Consider the following 18421-nt stretch of genomic DNA (forward strand, 5'->3'; position numbering starts at 1 on the left):
TGCTGCAATTTAAGCCCATTGCTTCTTGTCCTATTCTCAGAGGTTCAGAACAATTTTCTTCTCCTTGTAACAACTTTTTATGTACTTGAAAACTGTTGTGTCCCCTCTCAGTCTTCTCTTTTCCAGACTAAACAAACCCATTTTTTTTCAATCTTCCTGCATAGGTCATGTTTTCTAGACCTTTAATCATTTTTGTTGCTCTTCTCTGGACTTTCCCCAAATTGTCCACATCCTTCCTGGAATGTGGTGCCCAGAAGTGGACACAATACTCCAACTGAGGCATAGTCCGCGTTGAGTAGAGTGGTAAAATTACTTTTAGTGTCTTGCTTACAATACTCCTACTAATACATCCCAGAATGATGTTTGCTTTTTTTGTGATAGCCTTACACTGTTGACTCATATTTAGCTTGTGATCCACTATGACCCCCAGATCCCTTTCCGCAGTACTCCTTCCTAGGCGTCATTTCCCATTTTGTATGTGTGCAACTGATTGTTCCTTCCTAAGCGGAGTACTTTGCATTTGTCCTTGTTGAATTTCATCCTATTTACTTCAGACCATTTCTCCAGTTTGTCCAGATCATTTTGAATTTTAATCCTATCCTCCAAAGCACTTACAACCCCTCACAGCTTTGTATCATCCACAAACTTTACAAGTGAACTCTCAATGCCAGGGGTGGGCAAACTTTTTGGCCTGAGGGTCACATTATGATTCCGAAACTGTATGGAGGGCTGGGTAGTGAAGGCTGTCTCTCCCCAAACAGCCTGGCCCACACCCCTGACTGCCCTCCTCTGAACTTCTGACCCATCCAACCCCCCTGCTCCTTGTCTACCCCCCACGGGACACCAACCCCTATCCACACCCCTGTCCCCTGACAGGTCCCCTTGGACTCCGACGCCTATCCAACCACCCCCTGCTCCCTGTCCCCTGACTGTGCCCCTGGACCCCCTGCTCCTTATCCAACCCCTCTGCTCCCTGCCTCCTAACCATGCCACTCAGAGCACCAGGACTGGCAGCCACGCTGCCCGGCAGGAGCTCGCAGCCCTATTGCCCAGAGCATTGGAAGCATGGCGAACTGAGGCTGCGGGGAAGGGGGAACAGTAGGAGTGGGGCTGGGAGCTAGGCTTTGTGGCTGAGGGCTCAAGGGCACACAGGATAGTCCCATGGGCCGGATGTGGACCGTAGTTTGCTCACCTCTGCCCGATGCATTATCTAAATCATTGATGAAGGTATTGAACAGAACCGGACGCAGAACCAATCTCTGCAGTACCCCACTTGTTATGCCCTTTCAGTATGTCTACGAACCACTGATAACTACTCTCTGGGAAAGATTTTCGTACACAGTACAACACAACGTATAATGGGAATAAAAGTATCTTCTCCTGGAATTCCATTTGTGTGGACATTAAAGCCCCCATGGCATTTTTATAAGAGTTTGCCATTTTGTTCTCAGCCACTTTTTCTTTTTAAGTACTCTCTCACCACATAAGGCTGATTACCCATGGGGTGCACACTCCTTCCCCTGAGGAAGCTTCATTTCAGTGATGCAATGTGTATTATTTGTGAATGGCAACACTCAAGGAAGGGTCCCTCTCTCACAAAACATACATTTCATGCTGAAATGTACAATACGCTGCAGGGATGATACATGCTAACAATCAAGGCTTTGCGCTGAAATGCCCTGATCTTAACATACACTTGTAGCTCAGTTACACAGAAGAGACAGCTATTTACTTCCAAATATGCATTCAAACCTTCTGTGATGGACCATTTAAAATTCTAAGTTTTTAAACAAAAGAAACTCACTCACCCATAAAGCTCTATCTCCTTTACTTTGCTTTTTAGTCAACTCCACCACTGTTCATGCACTGAGCTAACATCAGTTGGTAAATTCCACATGAGAAAGTCACCTCAATACAACACTGGAAAAGAAAACATCAGAAATATTTCACACTGAATTTTTAGCTAAGCAAACTAATTTTGTCTCCAGAGGATAGCAAGCTTAGGGTCTGCATAACTTTCCCAATTCAAAAAGCATCTTTCCCAATTCCAATTCCATTCGATTCCATTCCTGAACAGTTAACACTAGTCATAATCATTCTAGATGCATTTTCCAAAGTTGCACTACTGTTCTACCATGCAAGTATGCATCAATAAGGCAAAATATTCAAGGTTAATAATAAAGGGTTAACAGAAAATGCAAGGACAGCGTATGGTATTTTCAAAGCATGTTTCACACATACAGTGGCATGACATGATAATTTGCACTGTAGCATTTTCACACAGCTGACTAAAAGGACATCTAGTTTTAGATCCAAAATTAAGATTTTTTTTAAGTGTTAATGTGGAAATAACTACAAAATCTACTCTGAAAAGGTACCCACGATATTTTTAAAATGTCAATGAAAAGGGTTTTCTGGATTTAAACCTTCCTCTAAAGCCGAGATCGGCAACCTTTCAGAAGTAGTATGCTGAGACTACATTTACTCACTCTAATTTAAGGTTTTGAATGCCAGTAATACATTTTAACGTTTTTAGAAGGTCTCTTTCTATAAGTCTATAATATATAGCTAAACTATTCTTGTAAGTAAAGTAAATGAAGTTTTTAAAATGTTTAAGACTCTTCACTTAAAATTAAATTAAAATGCAGAGCCTGGACCCAGGCAGTGAGTGTGCCACTTAAAATCAGCTCACCTACTGTCTTTGGCAAGCGTGCCATAGGTTGCCTACCCCTGCTTTAAAGTGTTTGTTGTTAACTCAATCAATAACTATATGCTAAATGTAAGAGAACCAGAAGGTGAAACTGACTAGTAACCAGAGTGAAACTGACTCATCCCAGCCAAGGAAATACAAAAAGAGACAAACCAAGGGAAGCGAAATGTATATCAGACTTTTATGCTTTCATTTCCAATGATCTAAGGCACACAGGTTTCTTTAGTTAAATGTTATAAAGTATATTGAAATCTTTGGAGGGAAGAAGCAACAAGCAAGGTGTTCAAACCCAGAGAATAAAAACACGATGATAATAGCCAACTGGATTTGCCAAGAACAAATCATGTCAAACCTATGTAATTTCTTTCTTTGCCTCTGCAACCAGCCTAATGCATGGGGGAAAGCAGTAGAAGTGATATATATATATATGGACCTCAGTAAGGTTCTTGGTGCAGTCCCACATGAAATTCTCAGAAGTAAGCTCAGAAAAAATGGTCTAGATGAAATTACTATAAGGGTGGGTGATAAATGGTTGAAAGGCCAAGTAGCTATCATAGTTCACTGTAAAAGTGGCAAGTTATATCAAGTGGGGCCCTTCAGAGGTCTGTCCTGTCTGGCACTACTCAATACTTTCATTAGCAATTTGGATGAAGGAGTGGAGAGTATGTTTATAAAGGTTGCAGATGACACCAAGGTGGAAGAATTTGAAAGACAAGATTAAAATTCAAATTTAGATTGATAAACTGGAGAATTGGCCTGAAATCAATAAGATGATATTCAGGAAGGACAAGTGCAAAGTACTGCACTTCAAGTGGACAACTCAAATGCACAAAGATAAAATACCATAGGAAATAACTGGCTAGGCAGCAGTATTACAGAAGAGAATTTGGTGGTTATATTGGATCACAAATTGAATGAGTCTCTACAGTGTGATGCTGTTGTGCGAAAAAAAGGCAAATGTCATTCTGAGATGTATTAACAAGAATATCATATAAGATACAACAGGTGCACTGGTGAGACCCCAGTTGGAGTACCATGTCCAGTCTGGTGCAGTACACTTTAAGGAAGATGTGGACAAATTGGAGAGAGTGCAGAAGAGAGCAACAGAAGTGATAAGAGGTTTAGAAAACATGATCCATGAGGAAAAGTTGAAGAGAAATGGGCATGTTTAGTTTAACTGAAGGCTGAGTTTTCAAATACATAAAAGGTTACTATAAAGAGAATGGTGATCAATTTTTTTCTGTGTTCACCAAGGCTAGAACAAGTAGTCACCTTAGTTTGCAGCAAGGGAGATGTAGGTTGGATATTAAGATGAACTATTCTTATAGTTCAAAAGTTTGTTGCTTAAACAGGTTACCAAGGGAGGTGGTGGAATTCATATCCTTTTGAGGGTTTTATGAACTGGTTAGACAAACACCTGTCAGGGATGGTCCAGATATACTTAACCCTGCCTCAGCCAGGGGGGTGCAGGAAATGGACTAGATGACCTTTCGAGTTTCCTTCCTGTCTCATATTTCCATTTCTAAGCTGCAAGAAGTGCAAATTATTACAGCACATATTAGGTACAGCCAAAACCGGTAAGTTAATACACAGCTGAGTTTAACTGAACCTTATACCTTTTTTTTTTTTTTTTTTGATTACATGCATCACTTTTTCTTCTCCATGAGGTAGTGAAAACAAGTCAATATCTAGGACATTCCTGCACTTGCCTAGTGGTGCTCAGCCTCGGGGCGGGGGGAAAAAAATCAAAGATGCATCTAAATGAAACTGGATTATATTTGAACTCTCAAGGTGCATGCGGGCATTAAGGGCTAGTTTCACGGAAGGGCCGACGAAAAGCCTTCCCTCTGTTTCTCTCACAAACCGCCCAGGTCCCCTGGGCCCCGGCTCATCCTAAGCGCCCAAGGATCCAGAGTCACTCCGCATTCCCCCTCCCCAGCCATCAGGACCAAGCACCCAGGGTGCAGCAGGCACTCAGCCCGCCTGAGGACCCGGGGGCAGCGACCCCTCTCCCGCAGGGTCGTGCAGCCAGTGCCCTCCCCCCACCTCTCAGGAGCCCAGGGGACACCTGGGGCGCAGTGCCCTGGGCAGGGCAGGGCAGAGCAGCCCCCGCCCGCTCCGAGGAGGCCCCTGACGGCTCGGCCACTCAGAGCCCCAGCGCCATGGGGCCCCCAGCCCCACACCCCTGCCCCCCAGGGGGCTGGGACGCGCAGGTCCCGGCTTCCCAATCTCGCCCCCCGGTCTCACCCGGCCCCGCTCTTCCCCCGCCCAGCCGCCGCGTCCTGCACTGAGGCCTGACCCGGAAACAGCTTCTCGGCAACCAAACATCACGTGAGCGCCAGCTGCGCGGGTCAGGTGAGCAACGGGCGGGTGGGGAGGAGGGCTACAAGGGAGGTTACCATGGAGACGGTGAGGCTTCGGGGCCTAGCTGGAGCCAGTCTGCGTAGCCCAGCATGCATTGCGCTTCCCTGGCCTGGAAGTCCTGTTTGGGGCATCCTCGTCCCCCCTCCCTCCGGCCCAGACCGCCCCCGCGTGAATGGGGCAGCATCACAGGGCTGCAGTGACTTCACACCTCATGACATCACAGTCAGACGGGGTGACATCACAGAATGACAGGGAGACACCAAGCTGCTGTGTTGCATCATGTCTGTACAACCCTGCAACATGCAGCAAGAAATACCCCCGGCGCAGGTAGGTGAGTCCTGCTGATTATTCATTATTACTATTGTTATTGATGATGATGAGGTGGGGTGGTAAGAAAAGGGTCCTTTATTTTTGAAATACAATGTTGGTAACCCTAATCCTCACACTGACATCACAGCCTCATGCTGCACCATGGTGACAACAGGCGGGGGGCATCCCATCAGCGTGGCATAACCCCAGGACATCCCACACTCATGTTGCTTCGTCAGGCTGTGACACAGTAGCATGTGGCTGTGGCTTTCCATCATCACACTCCTTCTTTGGAAAATTATTTGAAAAAGCTGTGTGGACATGCTGCAGCCGGGGCCAAAATAGAGTCTGGGAGCTGAACCCCCTTAAGCTAGAGGGACACTTAGCTCCAGATCCAAATTGTGCACTCACACCCATCTGTAACCAATACAGACGTGCCCTGCCATAAATATAATTGTACAATACACTGCTGCTGTTGCCCCAGGGAAACAGAAAAAAGTATTCTATGGACAAAAAGTTATTGCTAGCTCATTGATATTGTATTCCAAATTTAGAAAAAAATATAAATGAGAGACTAAACAAAAGGGGAAAAAAGAGCTACAGGGTGGATTTTTGTTCCACAAATCTGAAACCTAATCCACAGGCAGTTTGGATAAAGGTCCTATTTTAAATATTGCACTGCCTTTCCACCCCACCTTTCACCTAATACAGGGAAGTCTTATCTTACGTGGGGGTTGTATTCTGCGGTTAGCGCGTAAAGCGAAAAATGCGTATACTCAGAGTTACATCCCCAAGCCCTTTAAATCCCGCCTGCAGCTCCGGCGGCCGGGCTGGGGCGGCATTTAAAGTGCGGCGGGGAGCCCGGAGGAGCCCTTTAAATGCCGGCCCCAGCTCTGCTGCCAAAGCTGCGGGAGGGATTTAAAGGGCTCCACCGGGCTTCCCGCCGCGGTGGGGAGCCCGGAGGAGCCGTTTAAATCCCACCTGCAGCTTTGGCAGCTGGGCTGGGGCTGGCATCTAAAGGGCCCGGAGCTGCACGGTGGCTGGAGCCTCAGGCCCTTTAGTTCACCTCAGGGGCTACCAGCCACCTCTGCAGCTGGGAGCCCCTTGAGTGATTTAAAGGCCCTGGGACTCCCTGCCACAGCTGGTGCCCCAGGACCTTAAATCTTGAGGCCACGCCTCTTCTGCTTTAGGCCATGCCCCCAGACTCTGGCCCTACAGCGTAAAGCTGAAATCGCGCATGTTAAATACGCGTAAGTTGTGACAGACCTGTACTTACAGAGACTTGCAGAAAAGCTCAGCTATCATTTACAAGTTGGTCTGTTTCTGCTGCTTAATACCTTGGTCATGGCTCTTCTCTGCATGTGACTGGCCATGATGTCACAAGAGAGTATGATAAGACACATAAAGGATAAAGCAGCAGCACTGGATAAACTTGTTGGCAACAAATCTTCCTGATTTCCCACAAACATCCTCAGTGATGCTAAACGATAAGAAATAGAAACTGTCTAAAATGAGAGATTTCACCTCTGCTACACGTAATCAGTGGAGGAAATTTGTCAGCAGAGTTACATCAAGGATGGTGACATTAAATGGGTCAAAATCTTTCCATGAGGCATCAGCAGCTCTGCACCTTTCCAGCATCACCAGCACAATACTACTGTTACAAATAGGCACCCATCCATAGCCCACCAAGACAATTGAACACATTGTGCCTGTTTCTCTAGTCTTAAAATGGGGATAATACCACTTCCCTTCTTCACAGGATCATTGTGAGGGCAAATACATTAAAGATGTGCAGCATTCAGGTATTGCAGTGATGGGGGCCAGCTAATTATATCAGATCTATTGTAATCTCTTTGGGATAGTAGCTTTATCATCCTACCTATCTTAAAGCACGTACCGTGCTGTTGGTATAATACAAGTAATAATATAACTGATCTGAGGGCAAAACTCTTGGGACAGAGCAATATCAGCAGTTGCTCCTCCACAGTGAAACTCCACACCAGAGATCACAACGAGCCCAAGCCTGATCATTTTCAGAGCATTCTGCTGTAACAGTAGCTGTCAACACAGCATGTAGGTATCTGTTACAAGGTTAAGAGCTGCATTAAGCTAGTTCAGAACTGGTCCTGCATATTCCCACCATTTGGTTCAGCCTCTTTCTCTGATTCCCCACCTCTGCTCATTGCTGGGCCTTCATGCAGGAAGGCTTTTAAAATAAAATATTGGGTTTGCAACTGTAATAAAAAAAGGCTGGTAAGAAGTATATCGATTTCCTGGTCCCAGTCACCCATCCTCATTCAGGGTTACAAAAGGTTACTATCCTGTCAGTGTCCGATCAGTTCCACAGTTGCTGTCACAGTATGAGCCTGTGCTTTCACATGGTCTGAGTTGTATCCCCAGTGTCACCCTGAACTTTAGGTGTGTGTCATATCCATGAAGTCAGAGCCATGGATTTGTTACCATGGCAATGTGCAGTGTTAGAAGCCATGCTATCAACACTCCAAAATATACACACAGCTTTCACAGGGCTGGTTTTCTCTTTAACAGAGAAGAAACACTTATCTGCATTCCTCTGAATGGCTTATTTGCTTCCTTTTATACATTCCTAAGAGTACTTTGTCTCTGTTTGCTTTGCTTCCCACCTCTTCATCTGTTTTAGTAAGATAAAGAACCCAGACGCATTCAGAATATGCAGTCTTCTTCTAACAACCCCCATGTTTTTGCATTGGTTACCTAAGCTATTCAATCACTAGTACACAGAGAGTAAGAATGTACCTTAGCTCATAACTTGTGCCATCAGATGGCATTTTGATACCAAATTCATTTAAATTGCTGTATTCTAGAGTTACAGATTCAACTGGACATAATAGATTTCCTTGTTGACCTCTACTGGGTCAAGACTGTGAGTGTGAGATTATGACTAATGCATTCCCTGGGCTAAATACAAGTCTACTTTAATGGGGACTACATAACTCTGAGAATTGTTAATGGGATATAGTCTTTCACCTCTATCTGCCAGTTTGAAATCAGCCCAACCTAGTAGTGATTGAAAGTGCTTATCTGTTGGCTGTCTCATGGTCCATGTGAAAAGAGTGTGGTGGGTTGCAGTCCAGTCCCTAGTAGACAGGTATCCACATCACAAAACCACACCCGGCACTAAGTGCAACCCTTCGCTGACAGGCTTAGCAGAGAACTCAAGGACCAAACAGGTTATGGGAATTAAAATCACCTCTTCACATGTCCTTTAATAATGGTTGAGGACCTTGTTGGTGGGAAAATATGGGGGAAGGTTGCACTGCTGCTTACATATAATCTAGCTATTCTGTGAATGGAAGTAGGCTTCACTCAACAGGGCATTAGTCCTGCACCATTCATCGGTAATAAATTCATGCTGGGTGAAAGACCAATTTAATCCTTATTTCATTATTCTGACCCATTTTAAAGATGAACCAGTACTCTGGATGCAAACATCCCAAAACCCAGAGAAAGTTTGGCTGAAGATTCATATCCCATGGCTTATGCCCAGCTCTTCTGTACCGTATTTAATTTCACTTAATAAGAATGGTTGGGACCTGTGGGAATGAGGCACCCAAGCCTCATTGATTTTCAGTAGTATTTGGGTGCCTTATCCACATTCCCAGCCAATAAAAATTATAGTTAACACTTTTAAATCTATGGATCCAAATGCATTTCAGAAAAGTTGATAAGTCTCATTATCCCAAATTTACAGATGGGGAAACTGAGAGGTGAAGTGAGTTGCTCAAGGTCACACAGGGAATCAGTGGCAGAGCCAGTACAAGTTTAATATCCACTGGATGCTGCTGCCCCCAAATTGTCATCTAAATATTGAAATGATTAATTTTTAGTTGTTTAATCCTTTTTGGCAAAACATTAAACATCTGTGGCTCTTTACTTCTTTTTTGTAGCTTTTATATCCATTTGCTTATCGGTTTAACAACCACATCTTCCTTTACCTTTGGGGATTATTCTTCAATTCCTCAGAGAGACTTTAATTTTCTCACAAATCTCTCTTCCTTTCACTTAATATAAACATTTTTGGCCAATTTCATGATTTAATAATGAGAAATAAATTTGGGGCTTTAATAAGCATTGAGAGAAGAACTTTCATTTTGGCTAGGGATTATGAGGAGAGTTAAAAGTGAAAATCCCGTTAGACATATCATCCGAATTTGAGCTCTAGACCAGCAGAGGGGCTCAATCCTGAGAGACACTGAAGGCCTTCCACTTCTGTTGACATGAGTGTGGCCATGTCTATTCTGCATCTGAGAATTAATCTCCTAGCCCAATGCCACTGACTTGTGGTAGTGGGGCTTGTGCTAGCACACTGAAAACAGCAGTATTGATGATGCAGCTCAGGCTGGAGCTTGGATTCTATAACTTCGGGGCTGGGAGGAGGCGGTTCAGAGCACCATCTACACAACTATTTTTAGCATGCTAGCATGAGACCAGCTAGCACTGATCTGTGGACCCAGGCTGGGAGGCTCACTGTCGGAGTGTAGACATACGTGGAGATTTTGAGGGCTCTGAGCACCTTGCAGTACTGAGCCTTTTAAAATGCAATGCTATAACATAAATGCACAGCAGTGGCAGCTCTCAGATATTTATCTAATAACTTTAAAATCCAACTTCACTAACAGCTATCTCCAACCGATTAAACCATTAATTTAAAGTAACAATTCACTGTGACCTCAGATTTCACATAAGAGCTTCATGAATCATTTTGTGGGTCTCTGTAAATTATCCAGGCCTAATGCACTCTCATGCTACTTTTCAAGTAGGCATCACTAGACTATAATCATTTAAATAATATCACTAGCCCGCAGATATCACTTGATTCACTTTTGATTTAACAAAATCAGATTACAAAATAAAAAAACAAATCAATAAATACCAGCACATTTCTGCTAGTTTTTGGTTGGTTTCTGAACTCACCTTCAGATGATCATGGGACAAAATGTACTTTAACCATTTTGTTTAAGATTTTTCCTGCTTTCCGGACTAATCATTAACAACTAAATGGGAGAACTTTTCAGGTAATTCCCTGAAACGTGAAAAAAATCTTGTGCTGTCTATTTGCACTGCGGATGAATTTTACCCAGCAAATATCCACTGTAGCTGTAGCCACGTTGGTCCCAGGATATTAGAGAGACAAGGTGGTGAGATATTTTTGTTGGAGAGAGAGACAAGCTTTCAAGCCACACAGAGTTGGTCCAATAAAATATATTACCTCATCCACCTTGTCACGCAGAGAGTGAATAAACAGCTGAGCTTCCAGGCACACTGCAGAGTCTAACCTGCCATCCGCTACCTGATATTTCATAGTTTTATATAGTTTAAGGCCAGAAGGGATCATTAGATCCTCTAATCTGACCACCTGTATATCATAGACCCGGGTGGACAAACATTTTGGCCTGAGGGCTACATCTGGGTATGGAAATTGTATGGCGGGCTATGAATGTTCATGAAATTGGGTGTTGGGGTGTGGGAGGGGGTGCAGGCTCTGGCTGGGGGTGTGGGCTCTGTGGTGGGTCCAGAAATGAGGAGTTCAGTGCACGGGAGGGGGCTCCAGGCTGGGGTAGGGGGTGCAGGGGGGGAGGACTCTGGCTGGGTGTGTGGGCTCTCGGTTGAGGCTGGGAATGAGGGTTTGGGGTGTAGGAGGGTGCTCCAGGCTGGGACCATGGGGTTTGGAGGGGGATCAGGGCTAGGGCAGGGAGTTGAGGCATGGGAGGAAGTCAGGGGTGCAGGCTCCAGGTGGCGCTTATCTCAAGCAGCTCTCAGGAGCAGCGGCATATCCCTTCTCTGGCTCCTACATGGAGGCGTGGCCAGGCAGCTCTGCATGCTGCCCTGTCTGCTGGTGCCGCCCCTGCATCTCCAATTGGCCATGGTTCCCAGCCAATGGGAACTGCAGGGGCAGTGAGTGGCACCCTCCTGGCTGCCCCTACGTGCAGGAGCCGAAGGGGGGACCTCCCGCTTCTTCCAAGAGCTGTGCGGAGCCACAATATGTGTGGAGTCAGGCAAGCCCCTGACCCCGCTCCCCGACTGAAGTGCCGGAACTGGGCAAGCCCTGGACCCTGCTCCCCAGTGGGAGCTCAAGGGCAGGATTAAAATGTCTGATGGGCTGGATGTGGCCCCTGGGACATAGTTTGCCCACCCCTGTCATAGACCATTACATTTCACTGAGAAACCCTTATACTGAGCCCCAAGACTTTTGTTAAACCAAAGCATTTCAGTCCTCAGGGGACTAAATGGTTGTGTGCCCCAGCAGAGGACAGGAGAGACCAAGGTGCCACCAGTGCCCAAGGAGTGGCAGAATGTTGGTTAAGTGAGTCATGCCAAGATGATCCCAGCAGGTGATGCACACCTGATACTGCAAAAGAAGGTGAAAGAAACCCAAGGTTCCTGAATAGGTGATGGTGGTAACTAGTGATGCTATGAGACTCTGGCAGGGATTGCACGGAGAAAGCTGATGAATGTTTGTTATATTTATGCTGTCTTTGGTTTATTGGGTCTGATCTGGTATAACTAATGAGTCTGTTTATTTGTGTGTGTGTTTTTACAAGATAGACAAGGGAAACCAGAACACTTCAGGTGGGGTGTTTTTTTGGTGCAGTTTAACAAAATTAGGAATCATAACAAACCGATCAAGGGACTGTCGGCATGTCCCAGCTCACTTCTGTTGTCAGGTTAAAGCACAAAAAATCAGGTGTTCTAAGCTGCTGTTATTAATTGTATTACCAGAATGCCTCCGAGTGATCTTAGTGTGCTTCTCCAGTGCCTAGCACAAAGGGCTAAGGTTCCAAAGCAGAAATGTCTGTACAGTGCAAAACCAATGCAACTGGCACCAAAACCTGTCTGAGCAAACTGTAATCAGCGATACAGAGGCACTGCAGCCTACTGGTTAGAGTGCAGAATTCGGGGTTCTAACCCCAGCTGCGCCGCTGACGTGCTGCGCAGAATTGGAAAGCCACTTCACGCTTCTGTGCGTCCTGTGTAAAAAGGGGCTAATGATACTTACCTAGGATTACTGAGATAACGTCTCTACAGCATTTTGAACATACAGGGTGAAATCCTGCCTCCAATAAAGTCATTGGCAAAATTCCTATTGACTTCAGCGGGGCCATGATTTCACTTGTCAAGTGCAATCTGAGTGCGGTGTTGTGTTATTAGACATGGCATGAATGCGGGGGACCAAACGGTGTTAATATGAATGCCACGATCACTTAGTATGTGTGCCCAACCAAGTGAGCTGCCTGGTATATTAGCATTACAATATATTCCCACTCAGAACAGTGCTGAGGCCACAACTGAGAAATGCCTTCCTTGTATCCTCTGTAGGAAAAAAGGTCTCTGCATCCATAAGCAACGGCAGACCTTCTATTCAGCTCAGACACCAGCAGCACTAAGAGATACCTGAGAGGGCACCGTGGCCATTAGCATGCAAATCAGCTCAACAATCTCTGGATTCCTGCCACAGAACAATGCACCTGTGAAACTCAGCAGGTATGAAAGGCAAGCATGGGCACAGATTATGCTAAGAGTCCTCACCAAGCTGAGAAAGGTCCCTGGTGTAGCCCACTTAGACCCCCCTAAGGGATCAATAACTCTTTTGGTAAGCTGGGGGTTTGTCTGTAATTCTGCAAAGAGGAGCCAGCACTATCTGTTCTCTGCACAGTTTGCGGAGACCTGATTCTAGCTCATTCTCTGCCCAGAATGGAATACAAGGAGGAGCAGCAGTTAAGAAGGAGTCCGCTGTCAGCTGCTCCTCACGTCATGGGGTCTGACAGCCAAGAGCACAAGTGGCACAGGAAAGTGTCAGCTTTCTAAATCCTAGCCCAAAGCATCTATGGACCTAGCTAGAGGGGAACAGATGATGGGGCTCCAGGCATGGAACTGGCTGGACCTTCCTTTGCCAGCCTTGCTGGAGTATGGCTACTTTTGGAGTTGGGAAGAAAAATCACAAGCTCTGTAGCTCTCTATACAATCCTATACAGATTGGGCACAGGATCTGGCCTCTAGAAAGATGCCGGCCTATTTATAGGATTCCAGCTTTTCTCATGTTGAAGCAATTATTATTAGCTAACACATGGCAATTCTCCAGCACCTTTCATCCAAAGCATTCAAAGGCTTTTGCAAATGCAAATGAATTAAGCCTCACAATATGCCTCCCCTCACTGCCATGTATCAGTCTAAGGTACTTATCTGGTCCCCATCACCCTAGTATCTGAGTGTCTCTCAGTCTTTAATGTGTTTGTCCTCCCAGGGCAGGGCTATTATCCCCATAGTACAGATGGGAAGCTGAGGCACAGACAGGCTAAAGGATTTGGTCACAGTCACACAGGGAGTCATTGGCAGAACAAGAAATTGAATCCCCCACTCTCCCAAGTTCCAGCTAGTGCTCTAACCACTGTATGATCCTCTTTCTTCATAGTAATGATAATCTTCCCCATTTTACTTATGGGAAAATTGAGGCACAGAGAGGTCTAGAGAATTGCTCCAAGTCCCACACTAAGTCAGCAGGAGTCTCAATCCCCTGCTTTAACCACTGATTACTTTGTGCTCTGTAAACAAAATAACGATATGCAGAAGCAAGGACAAGCTGAGTGGCCAAGCACACAGTACTGAGGTATTGTGGCACTTTATGGCATTCCATCTTTGGATAGGGTCCCTTCAACATTGCGATTAGTTCATGTAGCCCAAAGGTGTTCCCAACAGACAGGCCCTGTGCAGTGCTGATAGACTGGTAATATCAGATCTGATGTAAAGACAACAGGCCAGATACTAAGTGGTGCCTCACAGGAAGTCCAGCCCAGTGTGTGCATGAATTTCACACCTCCGGGATTCTGGGCTGTTCCAGGGACCAGCATTAAGTCCCTGGCCTAAATTAGAGTAGCCCCTGGAGCTAGATTAATTTACAACTGCTTCCCCGCAGCCACCAGTGGGCTGTTCTGTAGTTCAAAATAGCTGGATTGTCCCAGATGCTCCCCCTCCTGTCCTATGCCATCCCTGTCCCCTCCGCCACACTGTTGGGGGGGTGAGGTTACTGCAGGAGGTGGCGCACTGCAGAAGTTCTCCAAGGGAGCAATCCTGCACCATTCTACCTCCAGAGTGGCACAAAGGGGCTGCAATGAGGGGTGGGATCTTGCCCCGGGGCTGCCTGTGAGGGTTGGTAGTAACTGGGATTTGCAATTTACAGAACATAGGGGAGTCACTAGGATCCAGGGTTGTCTCTGCACAGACTGTGCCTCTATATTGTTTCCTGGCCCTGAGCTCCATTCAGTTACTTCAGCAAACACTGCTGCCCTGTCCCTTCAGGCAATGGAAGGGAAAAGTGGTGGTGAGCAGGGAAGGTGACCGATAAAATACATAGCATAGATAAGGAAGCTAAATCTGATTTCATAGAACATCAGGGTTGGAAGGGACCTCAGGAGGTCATCTAGTCCAACCCGCTGCTCAAAGCAGGACCAATTCGCAACTAAATCATCCCAGCCAAGGCCTAACCTTAAAAACCTCTAAGGAAGGAGATTCTACCACCTCCCCAGGTAACCCATTCCAGTGCTTCACCACCGTCCTAGTGAAAAAGTTTTTCCTAATATCCAACCTAAACCTCCCCCACTGCAACTTGAGACCATTACTCCTTGTTTAGTCAGTATTAATTCATACACTTTTGCTCCACAGGTTTGGGAAAGGAGAGAATCCAGCAGAGTAATTATTCCAGAATAGCATGTCCACATGGGAGTGTTAGTGGAATAGCTATAGTGCGATAGCTATTCTGCTATAGCTGTGCTGATCAATTTCCCAAAGTCCTAAGAAACCTCAGCTGTTACTTTTGATCATGATTTGGTATAGAAGTCTGCATTACATTCACACACTTGTCTGCCCAGCTCCGTGCCATCTGAAATTACCAACAAACAGACTCTCTTAATGCCAGAGTGAGTTGTATTGACACTGGACACTTAGTACAGAGGCACTTAGCAGTGTCACTCTGGATTTCAGGGTCCTTGCTACGCTCTGACCTCCATTTAGGCTGCCTATAGACTAAGCCTGTCATGGTTGATAAATGGCACAGGAATAAAACTGGATGCTGTGTGTTCATCTAGTCCTGGTTTAATCTTGCGAGCAATAATCAGAGCATCTCCTGTGAACACGCTCGCAAATGTGCTTGGGCTGTTTACTGTAGACTTTGGAAGAACAATAGGTTTTTGGCAGACAAATCAGTCATCTTAATGCTCATCTGGGAATAAAAGAAGTCTTTTTTCACGCTTATTTACATTTGCTTTAGGCTTAGAAATAAACTACATCAAATCTCAACTCAGCGAGAACTAAGCCTGGAGAAAGTTAAAGGAATAAACTCATCAACATTACCTGGGCCCTAGAGAAGGGCTGATGTGAGACCAGAAGTGTTCTCTCTTTGGGGTCTAAAGCAACCTGAGTTGTTGGGGACACCAAACAGAACTGCAGAGATATAGGGCCAGATCATCAACTGGTATAAATCAGTGTAGGTCGACTGATGTCTATGGAGCTGTGCTGTTTACATGAGTGGAGGATCTGGCTCATATTGTGTATTAAACTATCTCTGTGCTGCACTTCAGTTTGTATCTGTAGTACACAGTTTGGGCTAGATCCCTAGCTGGTGTAAATCAACATAAATCCCTTGAAGGCCATACCGATTTTAGAAGATGAGAATTTGCCTATTTAAGAATGCTAGCAGCTCATTAACAAAAACCTAAGCCTGTTAGAAATGATTCCATTGGTAGTACCTTTAAATTCCAGTGGGCACCTTGAAGCAAACATTCCACTGCAAACGGTTGCAACCCCAGTCCATGAGAACTGGAAAGCAAAACTAACCAAAAACAAAAGTGAAACTAACTAGCCTATTCTCATTGATCCAACTGTGAAAAAGGCAATGCCAAATATAGTAAAGAGTGCAAAAAATAAATATTAAATCTTTCCAGTTTTAATAATCCAAGCTGTTGTTTGTCACAGAGATAACAATATTTGTTTTGAAACAAATGTTTCAGTATTTGATATGTGGTATGAAAACGTATATAGAAAATATATAATCACAAACATGACTGTCTGAAAGCTGGCCAGTGACATTTGCGTCTTAGAGGGTTGACAGCTCTGTTGATAACCACAGTGCTGGAATATGAAGAGGAAACTAGAATATTGGGCTAATAAAGTTAGCTTCCTTCCCTTTGATTATCTGTCTCTCTTTAGCAGACCTTTTTGGAAGCTGGTTTCAAGTTGCACTTTACACTGTTAAATGGTTGTCAGGTTCCACCTGAGAAGCAGCTGCACATTAATGGGGTTGCAGCTTATCCCTGTCTACAGTTTGTGAAGTACTTTTATCCCAAAGATGCAATATTATTTGCTGTAAAAGGCACTATTAATTCAGTTGGAATGGAGTGCATTCCTTCCTGAAAAATATCTCAGAGTTGTATCCATTGTACTGATCCAACTGATAAGAGACTGAATTTCTCCCCATGGCATCAAGTATCAGAGGAGCCTACTTTTACTGAATTCATCACTACTGCTTTCAGATGTGTGTTTTCAATCAGTTTGTGGCCATCAAATCATAATGGGATTTCTGGCACTTTGTGTTCTTTATTTTCTACTCAGCAGGCATTTGTGCACATTTGTCTTCTCCTTTACAAACTCTAAAGGAGAAGCTGAAAGTGAATAATTTACAAATTATGCCCACCAACATTTAGACTTTTCCCAGTGTGGCAGCAGCATATTTGGAACGGAATTTATAAGGCACTGGATTCTTAGGTATGCTGGTTCTCCCCTGTTTTTCTTTTAGATCTCTATTTAAAGTCTGGTTTAGAGTTTTTGCGATTAAGGGCCCCGTTCTGATCTCATTTAGGCTACTATTGTATCAACGTAACTCTACTTGCTTTTATGGAGTTACCCTTGATTTACACCAATGTGAATTTAGAATCAGGCCTTTAAATGTACAACCACATTTCCACTGAAGTCAGTAAAACTATGCCCATTTTATGGCTGCTGACAATTGGGCCCAAAAGTCCTGTTAAAAGTAGTAGGAAGGACAAGTGGGATATTATAGGTAATTAGTTAGTGACCAACAGATTTAAGTCCAGTTTGCTGTGGCTTGTCTCTTTGAACAGATATTTTTCCTATTCTTATAGGCAACATATAACAAGGTTTCCTTAAACTCAGTGTTGAATCCTGCCTGTTTCTCCTTTCTTACATACTCCCATAGACCAACTCACCAGCCAGCTGCATCAATGAAAAGAAGCTCTTTCCTTCCCTTTTCCCAAAAACCTATTTACTATTCAAACAAACTCAGTCTAATATCAATCAAAACAAGAATACCAGGTCCTACTGCATAGCCCCTTCTAAGATATCTACCTCAGAAGGCTTTAGCTTTTAATACTGCTTACACTTTTCCCCTCCCAGGTCTTTCACCTAGCTAGCATTACACTAAATCCCTTTCCAGAAGCACCCTATAACTCTCATCCCTGAGTTAACTTCCTGTCAGACCTTTCTCTCACCTGGAGGAAGGCAACTGATTAATGACTGGCAGGAGGGCTGACCCTTAAAGGGCAACCCAATCCTATGACATCACCATCAAGGAACATTTTTGGTTCTGAAATGGTTAAACAGTCATCTTCACTATTATCCAGTCAGAAGAACTGAACTAAAAAGAGATCAACTCCCCTTTTGTCATTTTCAGCTTGCCACAGGCCTGCTGGCTTGCAAGCCTCAAGATGTGCCTCTCGTGTTTTATTGATGCTGCCAAGTTCAGTAAACAACCCCTCTGCTAGTCTTGCAAAGGGCTTAGGGCCGTATCAACACCTTCCCAGTGCCCACAGTTAGTTACAGGCTGGACTTCAGGGGGAAGTGCTGAGTGAAAAATTAAACTGCCTGGAATGCAAAACGAATAAAACTTTCATCAGAAAAGAATCCCCAGAGTTTTCATTATTTTCATACTAGAGCTTCTCCTAACCACTAAGACTGGCCAATCTGGAGGATGTGTGTTTTCATATTAAC

The 18421-nt window shown here is 44.7% G+C and overlaps 1 protein-coding gene and 1 long non-coding RNA gene across 3 annotated transcripts in view; one reads left to right on the forward strand and one right to left on the reverse strand.

The window, feature by feature from the left end:
• TECTA (tectorin alpha) overlaps positions 1 to 5041 on the reverse strand; it is a 95910-nt gene extending 90869 nt beyond the window's left edge. Inside the window, exons 1-2 of one of the 2 annotated variants that reach the window (XM_075073558.1) lie at positions 4958 to 5036; positions 1809 to 1920 (exon numbers count right to left, since the gene is read on the reverse strand). In XM_075073558.1, coding sequence (XP_074929659.1) covers positions 1809 to 1812 — 4 coding nt within the window. In that variant the 5' untranslated portion in view covers positions 1813 to 1920; positions 4958 to 5036. Of the gene's footprint in view, positions 1 to 1808; positions 1921 to 4957 lie in introns of both variants that reach the window. The other variant, XM_032785229.2, reaches the window with a different exon arrangement.
• Positions 5037 to 18334, forward strand: LOC116827569 (uncharacterized). The gene is made up of 3 exons (XR_004374345.2): positions 5037 to 5405; positions 12743 to 12907; positions 15083 to 18334. It is a non-coding gene; the product is annotated as an uncharacterized LOC116827569 (long non-coding RNA).
• The last annotated feature ends 87 nt before the right edge of the window (positions 18335 to 18421 follow it).

This window comes from Chelonoidis abingdonii, chromosome 18 (genome assembly GCF_003597395.2).
Source record: "Chelonoidis abingdonii isolate Lonesome George chromosome 18, CheloAbing_2.0, whole genome shotgun sequence".
Classification (NCBI taxonomy): Eukaryota; Metazoa; Chordata; order Testudines; family Testudinidae; genus Chelonoidis; species Chelonoidis abingdonii.